This window comes from Chiloscyllium punctatum, chromosome 17 (assembly GCF_047496795.1).
Source record: "Chiloscyllium punctatum isolate Juve2018m chromosome 17, sChiPun1.3, whole genome shotgun sequence".
Taxonomy (NCBI): Eukaryota; Metazoa; Chordata; class Chondrichthyes; order Orectolobiformes; family Hemiscylliidae; genus Chiloscyllium; species Chiloscyllium punctatum.
Window position 1 is genome coordinate 103,443,956 of NC_092755.1, and position 21,998 is coordinate 103,465,953.

A 21,998-nucleotide genomic window follows, 5' to 3' on the forward strand; every position below is an offset into this window, starting at 1 on the left:
TGGACCCAAACCCCTTCCCATTCCCTCCCACTGTACACAATCCCGATGGACCCAAACCCCTTCCCATTCCCTCCCACTGTACACAATCCCGATGGACCCAAACCCCTTCCCATTCCCTCCCACTGTACACAATCCCGATGGACCCAAACCCCTTCCCATTCCCTCCCACTGTACACAATCCCGATGGACCCAAACCCCTTCCCATTCCCTCCCACTGTACACAATCCCAATGGACCCAAACCCCTTCCCATTCCCTCCCACTGTACACAATCTCAATGGACCCAAACACCTTCCCATTCACTCCCACTGTACACAATCCCAATGGGCCCAAACCCCTTCCCATTCCCTCCCACTGTACACAATCCCAATGGACCCAAACCCCTTCCCATTCACTCTCACTGTACACAATCCTAATGGACCCAAACCCCTTCCCATTCACTCCCACTGTACACAATCCCAATGGACCCAAACTCCTTCCCATTCCCTCCCACTGTACACAATCCCGATGGACCCAAACTCCTACCCATTCCCTCCCACTGTACACAATCCTAATGGACCCAAACCCTTCCCATTCACTCCCACTGTACACAATCCTAATGGACCCAAACCCCTTCCCATTCACTCCTACTGTACACAATCCCGATGGACCCAAACCCCTTTCCATTCACTCCCACTGTACACAATCCCAATGGACCCAAACCCCTTCCCATTCCCTCCCACTGTACACAATCCCGATGGACCCAAACTCCTTCCCATTCCCTCCCACTGTACACAATCCTAATGGACCCAAACCCTTCCCATTCACTCCCACTGTACACAATCCTAATGGACCCAAACCCCTTCCCATTCACTCCTACTGTACACAATCCCAATGGACCCAAACCCCTTCCCATTCCCTCCCACTGTACACAATCCCAATGGACCCAAACCCCTTCCCATTCACTCCCACTGTACACAATCCCAATGGACCCAAACCCCATCCCATTCCCTCCCACTCTACACAATCCTAATGGTCCCAAACCCCTTCCCATTCCCTCCCACTGTACACAATACCAATGTGCCCAAACCCCTTCCCATTCCCTCCCACTCTACACAATCCTAATGGACCCAAACCCCTTCCCATTCCCTCCCACTCTACACAATCCCAATGGACCCAAACCCCTTCCCATTCACTCCCACTGTACACAACCCCAAAGGACCCAAACCTCTTCCCATTCACTCCCACTGTACACAATCCCAATGGACCCAAACCCCTTCCCATTCTCTCCCACTGTACACAATCCCAATGGACCCAAACCCCTTCCCATTCACTCCCACTGTACACAACCCCAAAGGACCCAAACCTCTTCCCATTCACTCCCACTGTACACAATCCTAATGGACCCAAACCCCTTCCCATTCACTCCCACTGTACACAATCCCAATGGACCCAAACCCCTTCCCATTCCCTCCCACTGTACACAATCCCGATGGACCCAAACCCCTTCCCATTCACTCCGACTGTACACAATCCCAATGGACCCAAACCCCTTCCCATTCACTCCCACTGTACACAATCCCAATGGACCCAAACCCCTTCCCATTCCCTCCCACTGGACACAATCCCAATGGACCCAAACCCCTTCCCATTCCCTCCCACTGTACACAGTCCCAATGGACCCAAACCCCTTCCCATTCCCTCCCACTGGACACAATCCCAATGGACCCAAACCCCTTCCCATTCACTCCCACTGTACACAACCCCAAAGGACCCAATCCCCTTCCCATTCACTCCCACTGTACACAACCCCAAAGGACCCAAACCTCTTCCCATTCACTCCCACTGTACACAATCCTAATGGACCCAAACCCCTTCCCATTCACTCCCACTGTACACAACCCCAAAGGACCCAAACCTCTTCCCATTCACTCCCACTGTACACAATCCTAATGGACCCAAACCCCTTCCCATTCACTCCCACTGTACACAATCCCAATGGACCCAAACCCCTTCCCATTCCCTCCCACTGTACACAATCCCGATGGACCCAAACCCCTTCCCATTCACTCCCACTGGACACAATCCCAATGGACCCAAACCCCTTCCCATTCATTCCCACTGTACACAACCCCAAAGGACCCAAACCCCTTCCCATTCACTCCCAATGTACACAACCCCAAAGGACCCAAACCTCTTCCCATTCACTCCCACTGTACACAACCCCAAAGGACCCAAACCCCTTCCCATTCACTCCCACTGTACACAACCCCAAAGGACCCAAACCTCTTCCCATTCACTCCCACTGTACACAATCCTAATGGACCCAAACCCCTTCCCATTCACTCCCACTGTACACAATCACAATGGACCCAAATCTTTGTCCATTTTACTGCTGAGTGCGATCCTGTCAAAGCACGGTGTGGGGTGCCATTGTCCTTCAGAGACGGTAGTTCTGAGGAAGGAGTGGGTGTCCTTCCCTTGTGTAAATCTTCCCCCACCCCCACCTCCCGTGGCGAGGGTACATATACCACTTGGCCTTATGGGGGGCCAGAGCTTGTCTTAACTCAGGAGGAAGGCCCAGGGGGGTGCTGTCTATCATCAACTTCCAAGGCCAGCGGTCCAACTGAGGTCTCCCACCCTCCCTCTTCCAGGGAGCAGGGAGAATTGGAGAATGTGCTTTGTTCCACAAGTTAGAAGTTACCGAGGGCTCTGTGTGAAATAAAGCAGAAGACCTGCATTTGTATAGCAGCCTAAGGGCATCCCGTTGTACTTTACTTTCTCTTGAAGTGAGAAATAACATCACCGTAGTCCCACCCTCTCATTATAGAGAGAGAGAGAGATGACATATGGTTTTAAACTGAGGCTCCCCCTGCCTCAGGGAAGGGGAGAGGCCGTGAAGGAGGGACCTTTGTGGTCACCTCAGCGGGTGCAGGAACTGTACCCACACTGTTGGCATCACTCTGAGTCATTAACCAGCCCCACTGAGGTGTCACCAGGCTCCGATTCACTGATGCGCTTCAGGGCATGAAACAGCCACTTCTGCACAGCAAGATCCCAGAAACAGCACTCAAATGTTTATGCAAGGAGGAAATGATGCCAGAGAGGGAGGAACCCTTTCTTCCTGCCTTCAGGAGATCTTTTCCATCCACCTGAGGGTTCCTCCTGTTTCAAAGACTCCCTGCAGTGTGAAAACAGGCCATTTGGTCCACCACGTCCACATCGATCCTCTGAAGAGCATCCCACACAGTCACAGCCCCTGAAGAGTATCCTACCCCCTGCCTATATACCTGCAACCCGACATTTCCCATGGCCAATCCACCCTAACCTGCACATCCCTGGGCACTATGGGACAATTCCCCATGGCCAATTCACCCTAACCTGCACATCCCTGGGCACTATGGGACAATTTCCCATGGCCAACCCACCCTAACCTGCACATCCCTGGGCACTATGGGACAATTCCCCATGGCCAATTCACCCTAACCTGCACATCCCTGGGCACTATGGGACAATTTCCCATGGCCAACCCACCCTAACCTGCACATCCCTGGGCACTACGGGACAATTTCCCACGGCCAATCCACCCTAACCTGCACATCCCTGGGCACTACGGGACAATTTCCCACGGCCAATCCACCCTAACCTGCACATCCCTGGGCACTACGGGACAATTTCCCACGGCCAATCCACCCTAACCTGCACATCCCTGGGCACTACGGGACAATTTCCCACGGCCAATCCACCCTAACCTGCACATCCCTGGGCACTACGGGACAATTTCCCACGGCCAATCCACCCTAACCTGCACATCCCTGGGCACTACGGGACAATTTCCCACGGCCAATCCACCCTAACCTGCACATCCCTGGGCACTACGGGACAATTTCCCACGGCCAATCCACCCTAACCTGCACATCCCTGGGCACTACGGGACAATTTCCCACGGCCAATCCACCCTAACCTGCACATCCCTGGGCACTACGGGACAATTTCCCACGGCCAATCCACCCTAACCTGCACATCCCTGGGCACTACGGGACAATTTCCCACGGCCAATCCACCCTAACCTGCACATCCCTGGGCACTACGGGACAATTTCCCACGGCCAATCCACCCTAACCTGCACATCCCTGGGCACTACGGGACAATTTCCCACGGCCAATCCACCCTAACCTGCACATCCCTGGGCACTACGGGACAATTTCCCACGGCCAATCCACCCTAACCTGCACATCCCTGGGCACTATGGGACAATTTCCCACGGCCAATCCACCCTAACCTGCACATCCCTGGGCACAATGGGACAATTTCCCACGGCCAATCCACCCTAACCTGCACATCCCTAGACACTATGGGACAATTTCCCACGGCCAATCCACCCTAACCTGCACATCTCTAAGCACTATGGGACAATTTCCCATGGCCATTCCACCCTAACCTGCACATCCCTGGGCACTATGGGACAATTTCCCATGGCCAACCCACCCTAACCTGTCCATCCCTGGGCACTATGGGACAATTTCCCATGGCCAATCCTCCCTCACCTGCACATCCCTGGGCACTATGGGACAATTTCCCATGGCCAATCCTCCCTCACCTGCACACTCTTGGCCTGTGGGAGGAAACTGTAGCGCCTGGAAGAAACTCACACAGTCACCCGAGGCTGGAATCGAACCCAGGTACCCAGTGCCCTGAGGCAGCAGTGCTAACCACTGAGCCTCCGTGCCACCCAGTTCCCATTCTGCTGTGAGACAGCGGCCCCATGAATACAGCACTGCCTTGGCACCACGAGTCGCCAGAGCAACCGAGACACGGTGACCCGGCAGTGGGTACCAGGCCCACTGAGGGCCTTCATCTGGGTGTTGGCGTTACTGACCGACGGCGATGGTGGCGTGCGGCTGGGTTGGCGACGGTGGTGAGATCCCTCTCCCATCATTCACGATCCCGTGTCCTTCTCTGTCGGTCGCCAACTGCGTCCCGTTGTCATGCTGGAAGACAAGAAGTCAAAAGAGGTGTGGCTGGGGAGTGGGTCTACCACCTCAACAACGGCCAGGCAGCGTTGTAGCCAGTGTGGACCACAGCAAGAACTCGCAAAGGGCTGTCAATAGACCAAGTGAAATGGGCAAAACTGTGGCAGATGGAGTTCAGTGTCAGCAAGTCTGGGATTATTCATTTTGGAACGATAAGGACAGAGCAGAATAGCATCTTGATGGCTTAAAGTTCGTCTCGTGAATGAATCTTAAACCATTGCCATCGTAGGTCAATAGGGTGGGGAAGAAGGTGGATGGGGGGGGCTTGTCTTTATTGGTCGGGGATCTGAGCACAAAGGGTCAGGATGTCATGTTGCAGCTTTCAAAGACTTTGGTTCGAGTATCGCGTTCAGTTCTGGTCACCACATTACAGGAAGGATGTGGAGGCTTTGGGGGAGGGTACTGCAGAGGTTTACCAGGATGCTGCCTGGATTAGAGGGGATGAGCTACAAGGAGAGGCTGGAAAAACTCAGCTGGTTACCTCTGGAGCGTCAGAGGCTGAGGGGAGACTTGATAGAAGCTGATAACATTCTTAGATTCATAGATAGGGCTGAAGGTCAGAATGTCTTTCCCAGAGTTGAAATGTCTAAAACTAGGGGGAGGGGGGGGGTGTATTTAAGGGGAGAGGGGGAGAGTCTAAAGGAGACGTGAGGGGCAGGGTTTTTACACAGAGTGAGGCAGGAGTCTGGAACCTGCTGCCAGGGGGTGGTGGGAGGAGCAGATACAATCGGGGGGGGGGGGGGGTGTTAAGGGGCTTTTAGATAAACACATGGAGAGGTAAGGAACTGAGGGATATGGACCAGGGGCAGGCCAGAAGGGAGGGGTTTAACTTGGGGTCAGGTTCAGTACAGCATTGTGGGCCGAAGGGCCCGTCCCTGTGCTGGACAGTTCTATGATTGATCAGGGTAATTTCCTGGTGGTTTGAGGTCAAATGCAGTCCGTGTTCAAGGGTGTACAGATGCATGGATCTCTAAAAGGCCATAAACAGGGGCAGAAAATAAATCAAGAAAGCTAATGCGAGCCTTTACAATGAGAGGACTGGAGATGGAGACATTATGTCGCAGTTATAGAAACCCCCGGATAGACCCCACTGTGAGCAGATTTGTGTCCCACACTTCAGGAAGGATAGATAGATTCCCTTTGGAGGGAATACCATGTAGGTTTATAAGAATTATAGCTGAGCTTCAGGGGTTAAGTGTCGAGGGAAGATTACACACATTAGGCCTGTTTTCTGGACGATTTAGAAGGTTAAGGGGTGATCTGATGCAAGGTATGAACAGGAGAAGACAGGGGAGATTTTCCATTGGTTGGGGATTCGAGAACTGGGCAACATAGTCTGAGAATGAGTGCCATACGTTCGGGAGAGATGTTCGGAAGCAGTGCTCTGCACAAAGGGTTGACAGAGGTTCGGAACAACCTCCCACACCCTGTTCGGGTTGTTAATTTTAAAACTTTTTGTTCGGCAAAGGGATACAGGCTGAAGGCAGATCTGCGGAGTTAGGCCGCAGGAGCAGCGAAACAGGCTGGAGGGGCTGAATGGCCTCACTGCGAGAACCGAGGCCGAGATTTGGTTTGAGGATAAGTTAATGTTGGCGGGTTTTTTTTTTGTGTGTTTACCAGAAACCAGCAGCTGGGACTTCCGGCGTGGGTCCCGCAGATGATGATGGCGCTGACGTTCAGCCTCTCGATCACGGTTATCACGTTCCGACAGAGGTCCTGGGGGATTGGAACGAGAGCCGAGAGTCACAGTCGGAACTGACAGGCTCACCCGCGCTGGCGAATAAAGAGTCCTGCCCCAACCCCCGTCCCCGTAAATTGAGTCCCAGGCTTTTCGGTGGGCGCTAGGCCTCAGCAGGAGTGAGGTCACACCTCTCTGGGGTGGGCTGAGCTCTTTTGAGGCCTGACACTGTGCTGGGACAAAGGCAGCCTGCTAGGTTGGCACTGTGGGGCGCTGGGGGCAAGGGCGACAATGATAAAAAAGACCCTGGCCCGGGCACCCGACTGCTTTGGCAGCTCAAGGAAAGTGGGCCTAGCCACCGCCTCCAGGACAACAGACCACATCCCACGTCCAAATAAAACCAGCGTCGGTGTAACTCAGAGTAGTTTCGGCTTTCAGAGCTCGGGACAGTCCAGAGAAGGATCGCTCGGCCTATCCCAAAGACAGAGGGGACTGTCACCCCCGATGAGGGAGAGGTTGAGTCGATTGGGGCCTGTACCCGTTGGAGTTCAGAACAACAAGAGGCGACTTTATTGAAACGTACAAGATTCTCAGGGGGACGTTGACAGGGGGAAGGATGTGGAGAGGGTGTTCCCCCTTTGTCTGTGTGTGTGTGTGTGTGGGAACAAGAGGAGGAATCATCTCAGAGTGAGGGGTTAAAGATAGGGATGAGGAGGAATTCCTTCTCTCCGAAGGCAGTGGGATCCTTTAGGTTCGAAGCTGATTCTTAATTAGGAAAGGGATGGAGAGTTCGGGGCAAAAAGGCAGGGGATTGGGAAGTGAGAATGAGAAAACTTAATGGACTCAAGGGTCTCTTTCCGCTTCTGCGTCTGATGGTCTGATTCCAAGATGCTCACCCATTAGGAGTCTCAGACCTAAAAGGGGCATCATCCCACATCTCTTTGCAGACAGAGAGGGGGAGGGGTTTCTTCTCCCTGAGGGAAGTGAATCTGAGGAATTCTTTCCTGCAGAGGGCTGGGTACAATCAGAACTGGGAGCGGGCGTAGGCTGTTCGGCCCCTTGAGCGTTCTCTGCCACAGCTGATCCCATCTCCCGTTGGATCACTGGAAAAACCCGTCAACCCAAAGAAAATCTGTCTCAGAGTCAGTGTCCCTGGGGGGGGGGGGAGTGAATCCCACAGATTCGTCACCCTCGAGCAGAAGAAATCCCTCCTGTCATAAATCCCCTGCCCCTTATCCTAGAACCATGACCCCTCATTCTAGATTGTCCCAGATGAGGAAACACCCTCGCCACACCTTTGTTAAGCATCTTGTACACCTCAATTCCTTCTGTCACCTGGATGAGCAACATTTATTCATGGTTACATGAATGGGAAGGGGGATGACATTCGGTTTGGATACCTGGTCAGCAGGGACATGTTGGACCGAAGAGTCTGTTTCCCTAATAAGCCTGTGAGGCTGAGATTTTAGAACAGGAAGGTAATCAAAGATTACGGTGGGAATGGCAGGTAAGCAGGAGTTGAGGATTCCATTGCCTGGTTCCCAATTGGACGGAATTCTGCTCCTTCATCTTATCTGCTTGAACCACCTTTGGTGATTGTCAAGGGTATACTTTCCGGGGGAGTGACACTCCAGCCAGTCGAGGGCAGACTCGCGCTTGGCGTTTAACGCCTCACGTGACAGAAGGCAGCTTCCGCCGTACGGTAACCCCTCAGCACCGGCGTTGACAGTGTTCGAGTTTCAGATCTAACACTTCAGCACCCCCCACCCACCTTTCGCAAGAGTGAAAACTCTGCCCTCAAGTGTCAGGACGCGAGGCGATAGATTTTAAAGGGCCAGTAGGTGAGCTGAATTGACAGGCCGAATGGCCTAATCCTGATCCTCTGACTCATCCAAAGTGAGGTGCAGGAGGACCCCCAACGAAGAGTTGGGATTCATTTCTGGAGAAATGCGCGGTGGCGTTGAGGGAGAAACGGTCAGTTTACACGGAAGACAGAACTCTTGGAGCACTCTGCGCTTTTCCGGTGTCTGTATTGTGTTTTTAAAAGTGTATTTATTCATTGGACCATGCCCTGTATTGATTGTGCAGAGAGTGGTTAGGAGTCAACCCCATCACTGTAAGTCTGGAGTCACTTGTAGAACCAGACAGGGTAGGGTCGGCATTATCTGCTGTAAGAGACGATGCTGAAACAAATTGATGCTGTGCAACAATCAGCCAGTTATTTAAATGATGTTCCTGTTCCACGTTTAATTGAGCTTAAATTTCACCCTGTGTTACGCTGGGATTTGAACCCACGTCCCGGAATTACCGGATAAGGTCTGACGTTATTACCAGATCAACTGGAGAATGTCATGAAAGATTTATAAGATTATTGCCAGCAAGAGCAGTCAGAGACAAAAACAGAAGTTGCTGGGAGAGCTCAGCAGGGCTGGAAGCATCTGTGGAGAGAAATCAAGAGTTAATGTTTCGGGTCCAGTTACCCTCCCTCTGATTGGAACATCACTCGGTCACTGGACCCATTAACTCTGACTTCTCTCCACAGATGCTTCCAGCCCTGCTGAGCTTTTCCGGCAACATCCGTTTCTGTTTCCAATTTGCAGGATCAGTGGTTTTTTATGTATTTTTTTTACAACAGTCAGGATCATGAGCCTCACATCCCTGGGCACTATGGGACAATTCCCCATGGCCAATCCACCCTGACCTGCACATCCCTGGGCACTATGGGACAATTCCCCATGGCCAATCCACCCTAACCTGTACATCCCTGGGCACTATGGGACAATTCCCCATGGCCAATCCACCCTAACCTGCACATCCCTGGGCACTAAGGGACAATTTCCCACGGCCAATCCACCCTAACCTGCACATCCCTGGGCACTATGGGACAATTTCCCACGGCCAATCCACCCTAACCTGCACATCCCTGGGCACTATGGGACAATTTCCCACGGCCAATCTACCCTAACCTGTACATCCCTGGGCACTATGGGACAATTTCCCACGGCCAATCTACCCTAACCTGTACATGTTTGTACTGTGGGAGGAAACCCACGCAGACACGGGGGCAGAATATGCAAACTCCACACAGACGTTCGCCCGAGCGGGGAATCGAACCCGGGTCCCTGGTGCTGTGAGGCAGCCGTGCTAACCACTGAGCCACCGTGCCACGCCCATTCAGATGCGAGTGCCCGGGGGGGGGCAAAAGACCGAAGCCCCAGCCCCCTGAGTGTCGGAGGGGAGATCTGAGGGTGATGTGCTTAGGGGTTTGTGTGGATCAGAGGCACCAGCCTGGGATTGAATGGCCTGTTGTTCTGTTTCTAACGCTCCGTAATTCTGAACAGGGGACAGCCCAAACACGGAGTTAAGAGCCCCCCCCCCCCCCCGTACCACCGCAGGGTTGTGCAGAGCGAGAGGGGTACAAGGTCAGTGTCAGACCCTCCTGACTCCCCTGTCCACCATCGACAGAGCACAAGTCAAGGGCGTGAGGGAATACTCCCCCCTTGCCCTGGGTTGGGGCTGTCCCAACAACACTCGAGAAGCCCCACACCGTCTAGGACAATGCAGCCCCCTGTGTGATTGGCACCGCGTCCCCTCCCTCCACCACCACCGACGTTTAGTAGCAGCAGATTGTACCATCTACAAGATGCACTGCAGAAACTCACCAAAAACCCTCAGACAGCAGCTCCCAGACCCACTTCCATCTGGATGAGCAGCTACATGGGAACACCACCCCCCCGCGAGTTTCCCCTCCCAACCCCACGTCGTCCTGACTTGGAAATACATCGGCCTGTTCCTCCAGGGTCAAAAACCCTGGAATGCCCTCGAATAATATTGTGGGTCAACCCACAGCAGGTGGGCGACAGCGGCTCTCAAGAAGGCAGCTCAAACCCCCCCCCCCCCCTCCCACCTTCTCAAGGGGCAACTAGGGACGGGGTGATAAATGCTGGGCCCAGCCAGCAACTCCCACATCCCACAAATGAACAAATTTTTAAAAAAGGTGGGATAGGAGGGAGGGGCTGAGTTGCCTGGTCCTGCGCTGAGAAGGTAGCACAGAGTCCATGCAAAACAATAATTTTCACTGTATTTCCAGATGAGTCACGACAATGAATTGAATCACTCAGACATGAGGAACCTGACATTCGGATCAAATGGTTATGAAGGATCATTAGTGTGGTGTTTTAGGGATGTCCGGGTCAGTGGGTAATAGGGTGCGTGTATTAAACTGGAAGCTCTGACAGAGTCCGGACAGATTCTGAGCCGGTATGGACTACACAGGTTAATAATCGCTCCATCTCACCGGGGACAGGGTGCCTTTGCTTTTGCAGCTGTCCTTGCTGTTATCGTCCAGAGCTAACGGGATCTAAGCAAAACAAACATTTTTATATTCAGTCTTTCACCAGCACCAGGTCACGTTTCTGCGGAATGTTTGTCCCAAGTTCCCTCTACCGCACCGTTCCATTCCCCATCCCCTCCACCTTCCGCCTCGTACACTCCCTCCCTTCCCACTCAAATGTCCCCATTCCCCCGCCCCTCCACCCTCATCCCCATAAACTGCCCCTCCACCCTCCCCTTTTCCACCCTCCCCATTCCCCACCCTCCCCATTCCCCACCCCTCCACCCTCCCCATTCCCCACCCCTCCACCCTCCCCCTTCCCCAACCCTCCCCATTCCCCACCCCTCCACACACCCCATTCCCCACCCCTCCACCCTCCCCATTCCCCACCCCTCCACCTTCCCCATTCCCCACCCCTCCACACACCCCATTCCCCACCCCTCCACACACCCCATTCCCCACCCCTCCACCCTCCCCATTCCCCACCCCTCCACACACCCCATTCCCCACCCCTCCACACACCCCATTCCCCACCCCTCCACACACCCCCTTCCCCACCCCTCCACCCTCCCCCTTCCCCAACCCTCCACCTTCACCACCCTTTCACCCTCCCCATTCCCCACCCTCCCCATTCCCCACCCCTCCACACACCCCCTTCCCCACCCCTCCACCCTCCCCCTTCCCCACCCCTCCACCCTCCCCCTTCCCCACCCTCCCCATTCCCCACCCTCCCCATTCCCCCTCCACCCTCCCCATTCCCCACCCTCCACATTCCCCACCCCTCCACCCTCCACATTCCCCACCCCTCCACCCTCCCCATTCCCCACCCTCCCCCTTCCCCACCCTTCCACCCTCCCTGTTCCACACCACTCCACCCTCCCCATTCCCCACCCTCCCCATTCCCCACACACCCCATTCCCCACCCCTCCACCTTCCCCCTTCCCCACCCCTCCATCCTCCCCCTTCCCCACCCCTCCACCCTCCCCCATCCCATTCACCCTCCCCCTTCCCCACCCCTCCATCCTCCCCTTCCATATCCTCCCCATTCCACAACCCTCCACCCTCCCCCTTCCCCACTCCTCCACTCGCCCCTTCCCTACCCCCCACCCTCCCCAATCCCAACCCCTCCACCCTCCCCCTTCCCCACCCCTCCACCTTCCCCATTCCCCACCCTCCCCGTTCCCCACCCCTCCACCCTCCCCATTCCCCCTCCACCCTCCCCATTCCCCACCCTCCCCATTCCCCACCCTCCCCATTCCCCACCCTCCCCCTTCCCCACCCCTCCACCCTCCCCCTTCCCCACCCCTCCACCCTCCCCATTCCCCCTCCACCCTCCCCATTCCCCACCCTCCCCGTTCCCCACCCCTCCACCCTCCCCATTCCCCACCCTCCCCATTCCCCACCCCTCCACCCTCCCCATTCCCCACCCTCCCCGTTCCCCACCCCTCCACCCTCCCCATTCCCCACCCCTCCACCCTCCCCATTCCCCACCCCTACACCCTCCCCATTCCCCACCCTCCCCGTTCCCCACCCCTCCACCCTCCCCATTCCCCACCCTCCCCGTTCCCCACCCCTCCACCCTCCCCCTTCCCCACCCTCCCCCTTCCCCACCCTCCCCATTCCCCACCCTCCCCGTTCCCCACCCCTCCACCCTCCCCATTCCCCAACCTCCCCGTTCCCCACCCCTCCACCCTCCCCATTCCCCCTCCACCCTCACCATTCCCCACCCTCCCTATTCCCCACCCTCCCCCTTCCCCACCCCTCCACCCTCCCCATTCCCCCTCCACCCTCACCATTCCCCACCCTCACCATCCCCACCCTCCCCCTTCCCCACCCTCCCCCCTTCCCCACCCTCCCCATTCCCCACCCTCCCCCTTCCCCACCCCTCCACCCTCCCCATTCCCCCTCCACCCTCCCCATTCCCCACCCTCCCCCTTCCCCACCCCTCCACCCTCCCCATTCCCCACCCTCCCCCTTCCCCACCCTCCCCATTCCCCACCCCTCCACCCTCCCCATTCCCCACCCTCCCCGTTCCCCACCCCTCCACACACCCCATTCCCCACCCCTCCACCCTCCCCATTCCCCACCCTCCCCATTCCCCCCTCCACCCTCCCCATTCCCCACCCTCCCCATTCCCCCTCCAACCTCCCCATTCCCCACCCTCCCCGTTCCCCACCCCTCCACACACCCCATTCCCCACCCCTCCACCCTCCCCATTCCCCACCCCTCCACCCTCCCCATTCCCCACCCTCCCCATTCCCCCCCTCCACCCTCCCCATTCCCCACCCTCCCCATTCCCCCTCCACCCTTCCCATTCCCCACCCTCCCCGTTCCCCACCCCTCCACACACCCCATTCCCCACCCCTCCACCCTCCCCATTCCCCACCCCTCCACCCTCCCCATTCCCCACCCCTCCACCCTCCCCATTCCCCACCCTCCCCGTTCCCCACCCCTCCACCCTCCCCATTCCCCACCCACCCCGTTCCCCACCCCTCCACACACCCCATTCCTCCCCTTCACTCTCCCCGTTCCCCACCCCTCCACCCTCCCCATTCCCCACCCTCCCCCTTCCCCACCCTCCCCATTCCCCACCCTCCCCCTTCCCCACCCCTCCACCCTCCCCATTCCCCACCCACCCCGTTCCCCACCCCTCCACACACCCCATTCCTCCCCTTCACTCTCCCCAGTCCCAACCCCTCCACCCTTCCCCCACCCCTCCACTCTCCCCATTTCCACTGTCCCCACCCCTCCACCCTCCCCATTCCCCACCCTCCCGCTTCCCCACCCCTCCACCCTCCCCGTTCCCCACCCTCCCCATCACCCCCTCCACCCTCCCCATTCCCCACCCCTCCACCCTCCCCATCCCCACCCTCCCCATTCACCCCCTCCACCCTCCCCATTCCCCACCCTCCCCATTCCCCACCCCTCCACCCTCCCCATTCCCCACCCTCCCCATTCCCCACCCCTCCACCCTCCCCATTCCCCACCCTCCCCGTTCCCCACCCCTCCACCCTCCCCATTCCCCACCCTCCCCCATCCCCACCCTCCTCATTCCCCAACCTCCCCCTTCCCCACCCCTCCACCCTCCCCGTTCCCCACCCTCCCCATTCACCCCCTCCACCCTCCCCATTCCCCACCCTCCCCATTCCCCACCCCTCCACCCTCCCCATTCCCCACCCTCCCCATTCCCCACCCCTCCACACACCCCATTCCCCACCCTCCCCATTCCCCACCCCTCCACCCTCCCCATTCTCCACCCTCCCCATTCCCCACCCCTCCACCCTCCCCATTCCTCACCCCTACACCCTCCCCAATCCCCACCCTCCCCCTTCCCCACCCTCCCCATTCCCCCCCTCCACCCTCCCCATTCCCCCCCTCCACCCTCCCCATTCCTCACCCCTCCACCCTCCCCATTCCCCACCCCTCCACCCTCCCCATTCCTCACCCCTACACCCTCCCCAATCCCCACCCTCCCCCTTCCCCACCCTCCCCATTCCCCACCCCTCCACCCTCCCCCTTCCCCACCTCCCCATTCCCCCTCCACCCTCCCCATTCTCCACCCTCCCCATTCCCCACCCCTCCACCCTCCCCATTCCCCACCCCTCCACCCTCCCCATTCCTCACCCCTACACCCTCCCCAATCCCCACCCTCCCCCTTCCCCACCCTCCCCATTCCCCACCCCTCCACCCTCCCCCTTCCCCACCCTCCCCATTCCCCCCTCCACCCTCCCCATTCCCCACCCCTCCACCCTCCCCATTTCCCCCTCCACCCTCCCATTCCCCACCCCTCCACCCTCCCCCTTCCCCACCCTCCCCATTCCCCCTCCACCCTCCCCATTCCCCACCCCTCCACCTTCCCCATTCCCCACCCCTCCACCCTCCCCATTCCCCACCCCTCCACCCTCCCCATTTCCCCCTCCACCCTCCCATTCCCTACCCCTCCACCCTCCCCCTTCCCCACCCCTCCACCCTCCCCATTCCCCACCCCTCCACCCTCCCCATTTCCCCCTCCACCCTCCCATTCCCCACCCCTCCACCCTCCCCCTTCCCCACGCCTCCACCTTCCCCATTCCCCACCCCTGCACCCTCCCCATTCCCCACCCTCCCCATTCCCCACCCCTCCACACACCCCATTCCCACCCCTCCACCCTCCCCATTTCCCCCTCCACCCTCCCATTCCCCACCCCTCCACCCTCCCCCTTCCCCACGCCTCCACCTTCCCCATTCCCCACCCCTGCACCCTCCCCATTCCCCACCCTCCCCATTCCCCACCCCTCCACACACCCCATTCCCACCCCTCCACCCTCCCCATTTCCCCCTCCACCCTCCCCATTCCCCACCCCTCCACCCTCCCCATTCCCCACCCTCCCCATTCCCCACCCCTCCACACACCCCATTCCCCACCCCTCCACCCTCCCCATTCCCCACCCTCCCCATTCCCACCCCTCCACCCTCCCCATTTCCCCCTCCACCCTCCCCCTTCCCCACCCCTCCACCCTCCCCATTTCCCCACCCCTCCACCCTCCCCCTTCCCCACCCCTCCACCCTCCCCCTTCCCCACCCCTCCACCCTCCCCATTCCCCACCCCTCCACCCTCCCCATTTCCCCCCTCCACCCTCCCATTCCCTACCCTCCCCGTTCCCCACCCCTCCACCCTCCCCATTACCCACCCCTGCACCCTCCCCCCTCCCCACCCTCCCCATTTCCCCCTCCACCCTCCCCCTTCCCCACCCCTCCACCCTCCCCATTTCCCCACCCCTCCACCCTCCCCCTTCCCCACCCCTCCACCCTCCCCCTTCCCCACCCCTCCACCCTCCCCCTTCCCCACCCCTCCACCCTCCCCATTCCCCACCCCTCCACCCTCCCCATTTCCCCCCTCCACCCTCCCCCTCCCCACCCTCCCCATTCCCCCCCCCTCCACCCCCTCCCCCCTCTTCCCCACCCTTCCCATTCCCCCCCTCCACCCTCCCTCTTCCCCACCCTTCCCATTCCCCTACTCCACCCTTCCCATTCCCCTACTCCACCCTTCCCATTCCCCACCCCTTCACCCTTCCCATTCCCCACCCCTTCACCCTTCCCATTCCCCTACTCCACCCTTCCCATTCCCCACCCCTCCACACACCCCATTCCCCACCCCTTCACCCTTCCCATTCCCCCACTCCACCCTTCCCATTCCCCCACTCCACCCTTCCCATTCCCCACCCCTTCACCCTTCCCATTCCCCACCCCTTCACCCTTCCCATTCCCCACCCCTTCACCCTTCCCATTCCCCACCCCTTCACCCTCCCCGTTCCCCAACCTCCACCCTCCCCATTCCCCACCCCTCCACGCTTCCCATTCCCCACCCCTCCACCCTCCCCTTAACCTCCCACCCCACCCTCCCCATAACCCCCCACTCCACCCGCCCCATAACCCCCCACTCCACCCTCCCCAGTCCCCACCCCTCCCCATTCCCCCACTCCACCCTCCCCGTTCCCCACCCCTCCACCATCCTCTTCGTAACCCCCTTCACTCCCTTATTTTCCCCCTTTCCCCCTCATTCCTCTGTCATCTCCCTCCACTTCCTCATTCCCCTCCCCTCCTTCAATTCCCTCTCCATCCCCTTTCACCTCCCCCTCTACCCTCCTCCCATTAATCACCTCCGCCCCCCCCCCAGTAAAATTCCCCTCCCCCTCTACCTTCCTCCCTCATCCCCCTCCATGTCCCATTCCACTCTCCCTCCCCCTCTCTCTCTCTCCAAACCCCCTCATTGCTCGGTTCCCCCCCCCCCCCCTCCACTCTGTCATTCCCCTCGCACTCCCTCTCCTCCCTCAGTCCCTCCGTACCCCTCCATTACCCACCCCAGGCGGGACGCTGCACCCCCCCCCCAGTGCCAACACCACCCTCTCGGCTGAGGGTGGTCGGCGTTGTGCCCGCGTCCCCAGAGGTGCTTGGCAGGGTGTGTGTACCAGCGTCTGGGAGACATTGCCGTGACCGAAGGAGAGGTGGACGACTCTGCCAGTCATGCCGATGTAGAGGGACGCCGACCTCTCATCGTGGAAGTGGGCTGTGAACCTCTGCAGGCTGTCAAACCGCACAGCAGGCACATCTGGGAGAGAAAAGAGAGAGAGAGAGATAGACAGACAGAAACTCAGCAGGGTGCCACCCAAGTGAAACCCTCAGAATATTTCACCCCCTCCCCCTAAATTTCTGGGTTTCTTTTCAATACAAAACCACACACCAACCAGCCACAAACCCTTGAAGCCCACCCTTATCCCCAGAAACCAGAGAGACAAAAAAAAAACCCCAGATTCCCCCTTCTGGGACAGCCACGGGGGTCGCACCTCTTGTTGCAGTTCGTGGCGCAGTGCAGCTAAGCACACAGCAAGATCCCAGAACGGGAATCCTGTTTTGGAGCGGCGTTGGGGGGGGGGGGGAAGAGGCAAAACAAAAAAAATAAGAAGCAGAATCGTGGAGAAGAGGTGACGGCTGGTGTCTGAGGAGGGGCAGGGCTGCACTTAAGGTGTGTCTTTTGAGAAGAGAGAGGAAAAAAAAATTCTTTACAAAAAAAAACACAGGCAACGTGCGAAAAAGCCCATTCATTCTGTACCTTTCAGGTGGAATTTCAGCCTGGGAGTCCTCTGGGCTGAGCACAGGAGCTGCAGGGAAGGTAATATCCACAGCAGAGCCGTCTGCACCGTCATGTTGTGTTTGAAATGTTGCTTGAGGTTTCCAAATTCTCTCTGTGTCCAGGCTTCTGCCTCTTCCCGCTGGTTGTGATCCTATAGAACTGCTCTCTCTCTCTCTCTCTCTGTCTCACACACACATGTCCTTATCTGCGTACAGTGCTGTGGGATTTTAACTCCACACTCAGAGAGGCTGGGCTGCTAGGGATTTTACTGGTGGTGATGTTTTGGGGTAGGGCAGACCAGAGAGAGAGAGAGAGAGAGAGCTGTGTCAAACAAAACACACACACACACACACACATCCTCAGCAGTGACTCAAATATATGGGACATTGCCATAATTAGCTCGTCCCCAGCAGGCTGGGGTAAGACAAGGGGGGGAGGGGGGTGAGGGGGACTGATCTGGTGTGGTTTACACAGGCTGTGACACAATGTCCCAGGAATTGCCAAGCCTTTTCAACACATCCCACCACCATCCCCCCCCCCCCCCCCCAACCGCACACGCACACACCCCTTTACTGGGTGACCTGATGTACCCAGCTCTGCCCATGACCTCCGCAAAAAAAAAAACCTGCAAGGGGGTTCAGAAAAGATTGACAAGGACGTTGCCAGGGTCGGAGGGTTTGAGCTACAGGGAGGGGCTGAACAGGCTGGGGGCTGTTTTCCCTGGAGCGTCGGAGGCTGAGGGGTGACCTTATAGAGGTTTATAAAATCATGGGGGGCAGGGATAGGATAAATAGACAAAGTCTTTTCCCTGCGGTGGGGGGAGTCCAGAACGAGAGGGCATAGGTTTAGGGTGAGGGGGGAAAGGGACCTGAGGGGCAACGTTTTCACACAGAGGGTGGTACGTGTATGGAATGAGCTGCCAGAGGAAGTGCTGGAGGCTGGGACAATTACAACATTTAAGAGGCATTTGGATGGGGATATAGGAAGGGTTTGGAGGGATAGGGGCCGGGTGCTGGCAAACGGGACTAGATTAATTGAAGATATCTGGTCGACATGCACAAATTGGACCGAAGGGTCTGTCTCCGTGCTGTCTGATTCCATAACAGCCTCCGAGGGTGACTCTGCCAGAAGATGGGGGCAGCACGGTGGGGGGACCTGGGTGCGATTTCCCCCTCTCGGGCGACTATCTGTCTGGAGTTTGCACATTCTCCCCCCCCCCCCCCGTGTCTGTGTGGGATTCCTTCAGTTTTGCAAGACACAGGAGCAGAAATTAGGCCATTCAGCCCATCCAGTTTGCTCTGCCCTTCAATCATGGCTGATTTTTCTCAACCTCATTCTCCCACTCTCTCCCTGTAACCCTTGATCCCCTTGATATTCAAGAACCTATTGATCTCCGTCTTAAATATCCTCAATGACCTGGCCTCTACAGCCTCCTGTGGCAGTGAATTCCACAGATTCCCCACCCTCTGGTTGAAGAAGTTTCTCCTTATCTCTGTTCTAATGGGTCTTCCCTTTACTCTAAGGCTGTGCCCTCGGGTCCTAGTCTCTCCAACCAATGGAACCATCTTCCCAACATCCACTCTGTCCAGGCTGTTCAGTATTCTGTAAGTTTCAATCAGATCCCCCCCTCACCCTCCCAAACTCCATCGGGTATAGTCCCAGAGTCCTCAAACATTCCTCATACATTAAGCTTTTCATTCCTGGGACGATTCTTGTGAAGCTCCTCTGAACATGCTCCAGGTGCAGTACAACCTTCCTGAGATACGGGGCCCAAAACTGCGCACAATACTCCAAACGAGGTCTGACCACAGCCTTATACAGCCTGAGATGTACATCCCTGCTTTCATATTTAAGTCCTCTCAAAATAAGTGCCACCATTGCATTTGCCTTCCTAACGGCTGACTCAACCTGCAAGTTTACCTTGAGAGAATCCTGGACTAGAACTCCCAGGTCTCGTTGCACTTCAGACTTCTGAAGTTTCTTCCCATTTAGAAAACAGCCCATGTCTCTATTCTTCCGACCAAAGTGCATGACCTCACACTTTCCCACACTGTGCTCCGTCTGCCACTTTTTGCCAACTCCGCAAACCTGTCCAAATCCTTATGCAGCCTCCCTGCCTCCTCAATGCTACCCGTCCCTCCACCTATCTTTGTATCATCGGCAAACTCAGCCAGAATGCCCTCAATTCCTTAATGTATGAAGTGTAAAGTTGAGGTCCCAACACTCAGCCTTGTGGAACACCACATGAGCTGGGCTGCCATCCCAAGGAGGACCCTTCTATCCCCACACTCTGCTTCCTGCTAGACAGCTACGTTTCGACCCTCCCACAGTCCAAAGATGAGCAGGTTAAGGTGGATTGGCCGTGGGGAATTGTCGCATAGTGTCCAGGGATGTGCAGGTTAGGGTGGATTGGCCATGGGAAATTGTCCCATAGTGCCCAGGGATGTGCAGGTTAGGGTGGATTGGCCGTGGGAAATTGTCCCTTAGTGCCCAGAGATTTGCAGGTTAGGGAGGATTGGCCATCAGAAATTGTCCCATAGTGTCCAGGGATGTGCAGGTTAGGGTGGATTGGCCATGGGACCTTGTCCCATAGTGTCCAGGGATGTGCAGGTTAGGGTGGATTGACCATGGAAAATAGTCCCATAGTGCCCAGGGATGTACAGGGTAGGGTGGATTGGCCATGAGAAATTCTCCCACAGTGCCCAGGGATGTGCAGGTTAGGGTGGGATTGGCCATGGGACATTGTCCCACAGTGCCCAGGGATGTGCAGGTTAGGGTGGATTGGCCATGGGAAATTGTCCCATAGTGCCTAGGGATGTGCAGGTTAGGGTGGATTGGCCATGGGAAATTGTCCCATAGTGCCCAGGGATGTACAGGTTAGGGTGGGTTGGCCGTGGGGAATTGTCCCATAGTGCCCAGGGATGTGCAGGTTAGCGTGGATTGGCCTTGGGAAATTGTCCCATAGTGCCCAGGGATGCGCAGGTTAGGATGGATTGGCCATGGAAAATTGTCCCATAATGCCCAGGGATGCGCAGGTTAGGATGGATTGGCCATGGAAAATTGTCCCATAGTGCCCAGGGATGTACAGGTTAGGGTGGATTGGCCATGGGAAATTGTCCCATAGTGCCCAGGGATGTGCAGGTTAGGGTGGATTGGCCGTGGGAAATTGTCCCATAGTGCCCAGGGATGTGCAGGTTAGGGTGGATTGGCCGTGGGAAATTGTCCCATAGTGCCCAGGGATGTGCAGGTTAGGGTGGGTTGGCCATGGGAAATTGTCCCATAGTGCCCAGGGATATGCAGGTCAGGGTGGATGTCCTTAGATGCCTGTTGAAAGATTGTTTGCGTATCTCCTTTTTCTCATCCCCCTGGCAGCACGTTCCAGGTACCTGTTACCTCCTGTGTAAACAAAGGTCTGCCAGCACAGCTATGTTAAGTGTTCCTGTCCCCACTCCTCCATCTCAAACCTCTGCCCCTGGGTGTTTGACATTCGCCCCCCCCCCCCTTTGGCCAAGTGACCCTGACCACACAGGCCTGGGCCTCCGACAATCCATTGGAAGCAATTGAATCCCATCGCAGCTCTCTGTGTCAGATCCTTGCGTCGGACCGTAAGTCTTCCCCCCGGGTTCCCCACCCCCCAAACCCTCCGACCTCCTCATCCATCGGAAACATCCTTCCCACCTTTACCCCCCACCCCTGCCTAGTGCCAGAGAAAGGACTGCGCTGGACAGAACTGTGCCAAATATTTTATTGAGCAGAGACATCTTTAAGAAGGTTGAAGAGCTGTTGCTGTACGGTTCCGAGGCAGCATTGCGCCTCAGTAAAAACTTCCCTCCTCCAGCCAAATGGAGGCGCGACCTCTGCATGCGCTGACCTCTCCCCAGCACCAGGGTCCGTCCTCCAACGCACAGCACCGTCGGGGATAGCTAACATTCTTCCAGCGACACTGGATGCTGTCTTTGACGTGGCTGCAGTCATTGCCTGTGTCGGCCGGGTGAGGGGAACTCTCCGCCAATTCCTGACCCTTCCCCCTGCCGTGCACTTTTCCCCTCTCACCATCACCTCAGTCCCGAAGTGAAGGACGAGGAATGCCCAGGACTTCGATGCTGGTTTTGCACCAGCAGGAACTCGATGGGCTGATGGGGCCATTCGTGCACGGGGGCTTAGTGGTTAGCACAGCTGCCCCACGGCACCAGGGACCCTGCTTCGATGCCAGCCTCGGGCGCGTGTCTGTGTGGAGTCTGCACATTCACCCCGTGTCTGTGTTAGTTTCCTCCCACAATCCAAAAATGTTCAGGTTAGGGTGGATTGGCCATGGGAAATTGTCCCATAGTGCCCAGGGATGTTCAGGTTAGGGTGGATTGGCCGTG

At 57.3% G+C, this 21,998-nt stretch overlaps 2 protein-coding genes across 2 annotated transcripts in view; one reads left to right on the top strand and one right to left on the bottom strand.

Annotated features, from left to right (window-relative positions):
- The window catches only part of LOC140488194 (semaphorin-7A-like), a 39,113-nt gene extending 21,087 nt beyond the window's left edge, over nucleotides 1-18,026 (bottom strand). The window contains exons 1-5 of the mRNA XM_072588087.1: nucleotides 17,611-18,026; nucleotides 16,970-17,109; nucleotides 10,986-11,048; nucleotides 6,628-6,726; nucleotides 4,857-4,968 (exon numbers count right to left, since the gene is read on the bottom strand). Coding sequence (XP_072444188.1) covers nucleotides 4,857-4,968; nucleotides 6,628-6,726; nucleotides 10,986-11,048; nucleotides 16,970-17,109; nucleotides 17,611-17,704 — 508 coding nt within the window. The 5' untranslated portion in view covers nucleotides 17,705-18,026. The remainder of the gene's footprint in view (nucleotides 1-4,856; nucleotides 4,969-6,627; nucleotides 6,727-10,985; nucleotides 11,049-16,969; nucleotides 17,110-17,610) is intronic.
- The window catches only part of LOC140487664 (semaphorin-4B-like), a gene marked incomplete at its 3' end in the record, with an annotated part of 95,278 nt that overhangs the window by 20,518 nt on the left and 52,762 nt on the right, over nucleotides 1-21,998 (top strand). Inside the window, exon 2 of the mRNA XM_072586948.1 lies at nucleotides 17,618-17,670. The remainder of the gene's footprint in view (nucleotides 1-17,617; nucleotides 17,671-21,998) is intronic.